Source organism: Macrobrachium rosenbergii, chromosome 4, assembly GCF_040412425.1.
Source record: "Macrobrachium rosenbergii isolate ZJJX-2024 chromosome 4, ASM4041242v1, whole genome shotgun sequence".
Lineage (NCBI taxonomy): Eukaryota > Metazoa > Arthropoda > Malacostraca > Decapoda > Palaemonidae > Macrobrachium > Macrobrachium rosenbergii.
Window position 1 is genome coordinate 34,859,099 of NC_089744.1, and position 10,000 is coordinate 34,869,098.

Consider the following 10,000-nt stretch of genomic DNA (forward strand, 5'->3'; position numbering starts at 1 on the left):
AGATATATGAAGTTTATCATTTCCCTTTTATGAAACTTTTATCTGTCAAAGTAATCAATGAGAGGACACTTTAACGTCTGAATTCCCCATAGAAAAGGGAGAGAAAAGAAGACGAGATTTGCATACTAGAGATGAACAGAGAAAATACTACTTTCATCTTGCTAGTAAACAGATATTTTAGCTTTGTATAGGATGTTTTGGAGAAAAGAGATTCCCCCCCCCGCCAGGGAAAAAAGCTAAACAGGTGTACAGAAGACAAAATTGAAGAAAAAGATCTTACTTGCAATGGTGGATATTTTAGCCTGGAGTAGCAGAATGTTCTGGACTTCTATATATATCCTAAACATAGTGTGAGGTAAAGTGCAAGTGTTTGCAAATACGGAACACATCAACAAGAGCTATTCCAGAACATGTAGCAAAGGAGAAATTATTTTGCCTCAAAGTGAGACAGTTTAGATATGCATCTTAAAGCTGAGAGCGAAGTCCAGTGCAAGTGTCTTGTACAGAACGAACTGGATGAAACAATCTAGACTAGAGCAGAACAGGAAACGCAAAAGTGGCGATTATGGTTAGGAGCGAGAGAATCCCCTTCCTGACCAAACCAAAAAGTGGAGGGAATCCGCGAGGAAGGAAAGGTCTTAGTCTGTAAGAGGATTTTGTTAATTCTACCGGGGAAAGAACCGGACCAGATATGACATATGTTGCGGCTTCCAGTTGTGTGAATGTTTTATGATTTCATGACCCAAATAAATTCGAGGAGGGTTGGTCTCTGTGAATAATAAAAGGAGAGTCATCATCTTCAACACCACCGACATTATCATCACGATCGTCATCACACACAAGAAAATAAATAACAAAAAGAGCTAAGGCTTTAATATATGCCAAGCATGATTATGATTATAGCCATGGCACTCACCACCGCTCGAATACAAGATATACTGTTACTAAATTCCCAGAGCTACTATTACTAATATCATTAAGGATATCCGGTTTCCAAAGTACTGTTATTAATGCTAATAATTTTAATACTACTCTTAAAAACAATAAAGTTAATAATCATGCTTATAGAGGATATCCGGGTTTCAGAGCTGCTAACACCCGGATTTCTAATACTCCTACTATGTACATTGATAACGATAACAATCATACTTGTTATTGATGGTGATATCCTATTTCCAGGGACAACATAAGAAATGTTATTATTCATTAACGCTAACGCTACTTCCGCCAACAGTAATAAGGACACAATCATGAATATTATGACAGATGTTGATACTAAAAATATTACCAAAATCAACAATAGCAGTGGCATTCTTACTTGTTATAGAGAATGATGTCAGGTTTCCAGAGTTTCTCGGCTGGAAGACGAATCACTTGGATGTTGCCGAAGTCAGAGGCGTTCCACTGGAGGCTGTAGTCGAGCCACATCTGTTAAGAAGAGACCGCAAAAGGCAGAAATTATTCTCTCGTTAATCACTGACTAATGGCTGAGATGTTCATTAATCATAGGAGAGAAAGGAGCGGAAAGGATAATTAGAAGCCGTCTTATTGTTTGCTGGAAGGGATCTCAAGTATTCTATTGCGGTTTTGTGTGGCAATTGGGTTCCATTGATTGCCTTAATGGCCAATGAATACCGAATTGAATTGTCGGCATAAATAAAGGCAAAGAAAGGCAGAATTCACACAAATTGTCAGGGAGAATTGGGGCGGGTGTAGTGTTTCAAAATAGGATAATAGTCAAGACTGGAATTATTACTAATGGCTTCCATGGAATCGTCACTGGCCTAGGTTAGAAAAACCAAGGGACCAAAATTTCTCCAAATGAGTTGTATTATGAAAGAGGATTGAATTTTGAATGTCTACGCCCATGCAGATTCAAATAAGGGGTAATATTGAATTACTGTCGCATAAAGTATGAGATCGGTTGGATAAAATATGATTCGTACATTACCCTATAAACGCAATGGACAGAAAAATGTGTTAACTCTTATCTTGAAAAATTAGTTATAAAATGAAAACATTTATGATCTCAAAAGGACTAGGAACTGGCTGAGTACGTAGCTTTCCAGTATGACTCATCCTTCTTTCAAGAATGATAATTTTCATCCCTGTCAGTTTGTTTGTTTGGTGTCCTCAAGAAATGTCCCTGGTCCTATCAGACCATCCTTCCTGGAAAAAAAAAAATTCCCAAGCAAACATGGCCGCCTTTGAGTCCCGGCCGCCTTTTAGACCGCCAGCGATCTTTCAGTGTCATTTCTACGCCAGAATTTCAAGATTGTCGCGGGAAACGTCACTCTTGGAAATACGCTATCGTTCTTCACTTGGCCAGGACGGGGAAATTTCTCTCTTCCTCTTTCTCAGCGTACTTACATCCCTCATTTTTCTCTTCGTTTTTTTTTTTTATTTTTACTCTTGCAACAAATGCTCGCTCGTTATGTTACAATGCTTTATTCGGTGCTCTAACAGACATACGTGTGCGCATGCGTTCTAACATTTTTAGAGAAGATACTGTTATTGTTATCGTTCTGCAGACGAAGATTTGTCCCTTTTTTTAGTTAATAAACTATTGATATTTTAGGAATAAATCCCTAGCTGCAACCCCTTTCATTCCTGTAAGTGTACCTCCGTTCATATTCTCTCCAACAGTTGGTTCATAGTGCAACAACGAAGTTTTCCTCCTGTTACACCTTTAAAACCATTCTACTCTCAATTTCCCCCTAAGCTCTGAATGACCTCATAGGTCCAAGCGCTTGGCCATTGGCCTAAATCTAGTGTTCCATTTCATTTCAGGACTACATAAAGCGTTTGTAGCTTTCTCATTAGTGGCAAAGAGGAACATTCAACGTATCCATGGGTGTGAATCACTTGATCATTTTAGCCATCATTTTTTCTGTGTAATTAATAAAATCCATTTTCACAAAACGGGCAGGAGAGACATGGGCACCAAATCTCCCAACCCATGACAGATATGCCCTCAAAAAAATAATCCCTAGATACACTGATGATGTTAGGATTTATTTTTTCATTTCCATCGCGTAAGCGAGCCGAAGAAAAAGAAAAATCATCCGAGGGTTGGCATCGCGTCTGCTTCCTGAATTGTAACTTCCGCAGACGGAGTGTTTATCGATGGTCACTCTTGACTTTCGGGGAAATTACCCTCAGCTTCCAGCATGGCGCGGGTGCGTTCTTTTCTCGGGCAGTGCTTCCAGGATATCTCTTGAAGAAAGACGCCGGCTGAGACACTTATTGCATTCCGTCTCCTTTATATTGCTCAGTGTTTATTTGTTTTATGTTTTGCCTTTTATATGAGTTTCTTTTTATAGTACTAGATGTGGAGATATGTGAATCATCTGGTTTAATTCACTATGAGTAACGTATGAAACAATCGATATAATGGATAATGTGTTAGTAGTATTGTCGAAAAGAAGTGCTCTTCAAGATGAAAAGAATTAGAGAGAAGATGGTAGGCTGATTCTAAATAAAGACTTTCTCTTAACAATGTGATGTATCATATGAATAAGTCAGAACAGAAAATACCAAAAAAGAAGATAGATTGTTGTGACCTTTCGCGACAGTTGTCAAGAAATTCTCTACCATATCTTATCATTATCCTTAGAAGAGCTGTTGAAGCACTACATGAATGTGACTGAAAAGCTGTAATTTCCTGAATGTTATCAAAGGAAATTTTCGTTTGAGTCAGTCAATAAATGGAATACAATTAGCGCGGGGTAAGTAATGGGATGAAATCTCGTAGATAACGATAAAGATGATTTCCATATTTTCAGAACTAGTACTGTGGAAGATTTCAGTAAACGACAACGAAACCTAAGAACTTTTAGGAAACTTTCTTGTATTTTTCGTATGACTGTAGTATGATGTCATTTTATTTGTCCATTTAGAAGAATGGGGATATGAACATATCGGTGAGTGCATCTATTTTATATAAATTTAAAAGGATGACTTTGTCTACTTGCAATGTTAAGTTTGTACAGATAATTAACACATGAATACATCATACATTAATCTATACTGTAAATATATATATATAATATATAAAAATATGCATATGTATGTATATATATATACATACATATATGTATGTGTAAATATATACTGTATACAGGTATATATATACATACATACATACATACATACATACATACATACATACATACATACATACATACATACATACATATCGTTATAAATATCTCGCCAACTCAGTCCCACCCCCTCCCAAAAAACCCATTATTTTAATCTAAATGACTAACTCCGTGTCTCGCAGTGATGCTTGTACAAAGTCTCCCATAATTTTCCATCAGCCGTTGAAATTATCTCTCTGCCCCAGCATCCTCCAGTCTTCGGCCTTCCGCCGTCCTATCGCGATCCGCAGACGCTGCACTGAAGTCTTTTATCCTTCAATCCTTCACTGGCCTTACAAGCTGTGATGCAGATAAGCCTTTGTTGTAGTCATGCCTATTTTGTGGATATTATTTTCATTTTATGGAGGTCGATCAGTTTTGCTTTTAAATTCTTCCGCAGAAATCAGTGAATTAAATTACATAGAGCTCATTATAATTGTACGCTGTGTTTCTTGCAGAGAATTTTTGGTTGCACTTATTTATATGAAATTTCTCTATCTCTTTTCCTTTATTTTAGATACAGATGCTTGCATAATCATAAGATATATTCTACATGTCGGTGTGCATACATTCTCGCTTATTGATTTCCATAACATTATGATGCAAAATGTTATTATTCATTTCAGTAAATTAGTGGATTATTGTTTAACTAATTTTATGTGACAGCTTTGTTTCTTGTTTTAAAAAATTGCTTCCATACTTAATTCCACACTTTCAGTTATTTTGTTTAATATGTTAAAGTTTCATACAACCAATCACTCGTTCTTAAGCATATTCTGGTAAAATTTAACAAAGTATGCTATTATGATATCGTGAGGGGGAAAATAGCAAATTCCATACTGAATTTAAAATAATTTATTAGTCTTTCACTATAAGTAATGAAAAAGAGTCATATTGCTTCCTGTTTATGCATGAATCTCCGTTAGATGTGCTCACTACTGTTCTAAGCAATGACAACTTTGCTTTCTTCAAGATGAGCAAGAATTCTGGTTAGTAACCCTTTGATGCTTATCTCACAGAGTTTTTATTCAAGATGTTTTTTCCTTATTATACTATATGAATGTATAATTTGTTCCCGGGAGTACCAGTGACAATATGATTGACTGTTTCTAACATCAACTCATTTAATCCGGTATGTGTGAGGTAGACAAGGGGATTACGGTGTAATTCCCATCGGAATTCGCAAATAAAATGGTAATAAGGTAGCCCCACATTTATCATTACTGTAGTTAGATTGCTGTTTTTTTGCCTGTGGATATTTATTGTTAACTTGCCTCTGTTCTTTTTTTCATTGCTTTGTTTTCACACGAACTCTGTGTCCTGTAGAAACCTGCTTTGCAAGTTAATGACCTCTTCCATATAAAAGTTTGCTTTTCATGAATAGTAATAGCAGCAGCATCAGAAACATTAATAATAATAATGAACTTTTAAAACAAGTTATCCAAGCCTTGTGCTGTCACTTAAATTTCTTAACGTCGTCTTAATTAATGAAAATCTTTTGCTTATTATGATTATCATCAGGGGTGTATAACTTCTGTAAATCGATTCCATCTAAGCAAATGTTTTGAAGCTAAATATCCCAGGTAGCGGGCATCTTCATACAGTTTTCCATTCTTTTGAGGAGAACAAATGGAAATTGGTCGTGCGCTGTCATAATAAAGGCCTTCCACTCGTCTTATGATTGCTGCCCCAAAGTCAACAAAGAAAACTTTTTCGGATAGTTTTTTTGCTTCGGTGACTCTAACCTTTACAACGGCCCATTTCTCTTTGGTTCCGTATATTCAAGGTAATGAGAAACACAACTTAGAGACGAACTGCAGCAAAGATAAAAGACCTGGCATTTTGTTCGCCTATTTGAACCAGAGCGTAATGTTTTTTTTTCTCTGTGAACCTTCCTTTCTAGCATTAACGACTGACTTTGTTTCTTTTTTAAATCACATTCTTTTCGTAAACTGATTCGAGTAAACTTTGATTTTGTTGTTACCAAAAGAGTAATTAGGTAGTTAAGTTTACTTCATCGTAAAATTTACCGGAATCAGACAATAAATGATTCACAGTAATTTAAAGAATCCAAAGAAGCAAATCTCCGCCAAATTCAAAGCCTTATGAGCACTTACTTATGTCGACTAGAAACGGTTAATCGTGGGATTCAAACGAAATCTTACATGTTGAGAGGAGTCTTAAATAATGATTAAATTTGTTTAACAAAATCTACGGTAATAGTGCTTAGTCTGGAATATTTAAAACGATGCGTTTAGAGACCAAAAAATTCTGCCAAGTCTTAGCAATATATCCATCAGTAAGTCACTTCGCCTCAAAGAATACATTGCTATCTCTCCCAGATTCTGTCCTCATGCTTCCAGTCACGTGACCCACCTTCGATACAATTTTCGTTAAAACCTATCCAAAAGCTTTTGAGTAATCCTGATAACAAAAGCTCATGAAACAACTAAACAGACAAACATATAAAGAGGCATAATCTCCTTTCGGGGGTACCTAGGCTGAGCAACCAATTCCCCAAACATTGCATGGTTATCTCTCCCGATATATAGTAAGACAAACAAACAAACCGAACCAAAACCATAACACCCCGGGCGGGATTGATAAGACTAGTCTTGTTACTATGTATCTGGGCTGATGACTGTAATCCTTCAGGGTAATCGCCTAGGTTAACCTTTAAGATGGAATATGTCACGCACGTCTTAAAAATAGAAAAAAAAAAATCTGTTTGCCGCCATAATAAGAAGGAATGATTTCTGTTGGAAATATTCTTTATATAGATATACAGAAACAAGATGGTCAGATGCCTAGTCGGGCATTCACCATTATGCTTCTTCCTCAGCATCTCACATGTGATCTGGTAAGCTCCAGGCTGCATTCAGTTCTGCAACCTCCTAACTGACCTTCCAACATCCTTACCAATCACTTCCATAAACGTTGTTAGATGTAAACTAATTTCTTCCAATCTTGCATCATTGTATCCTCATCATGCTAAAGACCCCGTAGAGGGATAGTGCCGTTATTGCACCTCACGCTGTGCACTGTAAGATCACTCAAGGTTCCTTGCAGCGTTCCTTCGGCCCCTAGCTGCGACCCATTTCATCCCTTTCACTGTGCCTCCGTTGATATTTTCCCTCCTCCATCTTACTTTCTTCCCTCTCCTAACAGATACTTCATAGTGGAACGGCAGGTTTTCCTCCAGTTACGCCTTCAAAACCTTTTTATTCTCAATTTCCCTTTCAGCGCTGAATGGCCTCATAGGTCCCAGCGGTTGGCCATTGGTCTAAATTTTATAGTTCATTCCATTTCACCATTCAAAAGTCTTTCAAAATATTCATTTCATCAATACAGGACTACAGTGTCTTTAGATGGTGTGACTACTTCTGCATCTTTAATTCTTAGATCCATTTACTCATTAACCTTTGTCTGCATCAAAGTCCCAGAAGACCAACTTCTTTTCCCGCATGGAGAATTTAGTGATATTTACCTATAAATTATTTCAAATAACCTCATCTTTTCATTTTATCCTTTTGGATAAGGATACGTGATCGTTTTTGTCCCTCAGCTGCACTTAAGCAGCTCTCCTTTTGCTTTTTTTATTTCATGAATTTTTCAATTTTATTATTTCAGTACTAGCTGTTTTATATATATCCCCTCTTCATACCCTCTTACACCAATGAATATAAACCACACATATACGCATATATATATATATATATATATATATATATATATATATATATATATATATATATATATATATATATATATATCTATATACCCACATACAAAAATATATATAAAATATATATATATATATATATATATATATATATATATATATATATATATATATATAAACCTATATCTATCTATCTATATAGTATATACAATATATATATATATATATATATATATATATATATAAATATATATATATATATATATATATATATATATATATATATATCTAAATATTATATTCAAACATTAAGCTACAAATGTCGTTTAGTATCCAATTAACGCTACTTCGGGAACATCACCGAAGGGGAATTATAAAAGATGGATGAGTATATAATGTGTGTGCGTGTGCGTTTTTGTATGCTATCCACACAAACAAACATTTTAACCGCGGAGCTAGTGAAAGCATTAACCTAAGAGACAAGGATCAACCAGACGCAGTCTTCCAAATCGAATTCTATCCCAATGGTCCCATTAACCTTTGGCTTCTAACTGCAAGCAGGACTCCCCAAAGCCTTCCAAGCAAGAGCTTTCGTTCAACTGATGATTCGAAAGTGAGAGGGATCAGGCGAAGAGTGCAGATGGAGTCGAGGATATCCCTCGCCATAACTGTTGCAATCGAGCTGCCATCTCAGTAAAGGGTAATTGGTGTGAAGTGGGCAATGGAGTAAAAGTGGTTGTGCGGGATGAGTTTGTAAATGAAGAAAAAGGTAACAAGTTAGCAATGGGTATTAAGTTCAGCTGTATGGGAAAGGAGAGCAGAATTTGATATAAAGAATGAGGGGTGCTACTCCGAGGTGCTAGTAGTAAGCATAACGGAAGCTCCTTGGGACGCGTGTTTAGTACTAGCCCCTCGGGGATCAGAGTATTATATACACCCATTTCTATATTGTGTGGTCGACAAATTTTATTAGTAAACGATATCTTCGTGCAGCCGTCTACTTTACATTTACTGTACGGTTTTGAGTACTATCACCTCGGAGTAGGTGAAGCGTAGGTAACAATCAAGCAGCACCGAATTAGGTAGTGGATGGGGAAAAGTAAGGAATGTGGTAAGCACGGAAGAAATGGGTAACTATTGTAAATGGGTTTAGATTGGTAGTAGGTTTTATATATTGGGAATGGGTAAATAGTGGTGAGGTTGGGGATGAGGAAAAGTAATGTATGGGGTAGGAACTTAAGAAATGGGTAACTATTGTAAATAGCAGGGAATTAGGAAAAAGTAATGAATGGGTTAAGAACTTAAGAAATGGGTAACTATTGTAAATAGCAGGGAATTAGGAAAGAGTAATGAATGGGTTAAGAACTTAAGAAATGAAAAACTATTGTGAATGGATTTATATGGGTGGCAGGTTTTAGATATTGGAAATAAGTTAATAGGGATTGAGGTAGGGGATGAGTAAAAAGTAATGAATGGGGTAGGAACTTAAATAATGGGTAACTATTGTGATTGGGTTTAATTGGGTGGCGGGTTTTAGATATTGGGAATGGGTAATTAGGGAAACGAGTCAGAGGATGAGGTAAAAGTAATGATGGGGTAGGAACTTAAGAAATGGGTAAATATTGTAAATGGATTTAAATGGCAGGATTTATATATTGGGAATGGATAAATAGGGAATGAGGAAACAGCTAGGAATGAATGGGGTAAGAACTGAAGAAATAGGCAATTGCGGTAGATGGGTTCTAATGGGTGGCAGGTTTTAGATATTCGGAATGTGTAACTGACTGATGAGTGATTTAGTAATGTGAACAAGTTATTAGTTACGGGAAAGGATAACAGTTGCTAGATGAGGTGTCAGTGGGAGACTGGATACCAACTGGAGGATGGAGAACCAGGGAGTAACAGATAGCAACTGTAGAATGAGAAGAAAAGGGGATCAGATGGTATCGGAAGATGGCCTACAAAAGGGGAACAGATCGCAGCAGTTGGATGAGACGCGTATGGGATTTTTGAGTGATTTAGACAAATTAGGCTGTTAAGATAAGCACTGAGGTACTTTCGACTATTTAGCGCTTAAGACAGTGAAAAGAGGCGTTGGAGTGGTTGGACAGCAAGATAAAGAGATCCAGAAAGTAAAGGAAATGAAGTACAAGGCTCTAAAGGTGAAACTGGGGGA

The 10,000-nt window shown here is 36.5% G+C and overlaps 1 protein-coding gene and 1 long non-coding RNA gene across 3 annotated transcripts in view; one reads left to right on the top strand and one right to left on the bottom strand.

Annotated features, from left to right (window-relative positions):
- LOC136832671 (neuronal acetylcholine receptor subunit alpha-10-like) overlaps nucleotides 1-10,000 on the bottom strand; it is a 415,833-nt gene that overhangs the window by 55,562 nt on the left and 350,271 nt on the right. For both annotated transcript variants that reach the window (XM_067094006.1, XM_067094017.1), the window contains exon 5: nucleotides 1,319-1,428. In XM_067094006.1, the coding sequence (XP_066950107.1) occupies nucleotides 1,319-1,428 (110 nt within the window). The remainder of the gene's footprint in view (nucleotides 1-1,318; nucleotides 1,429-10,000) is intronic.
- LOC136832672 (uncharacterized) overlaps nucleotides 1-10,000 on the top strand; it is an 89,386-nt gene that overhangs the window by 28,120 nt on the left and 51,266 nt on the right. The gene's annotated exons all lie outside the window — the stretch shown is intronic.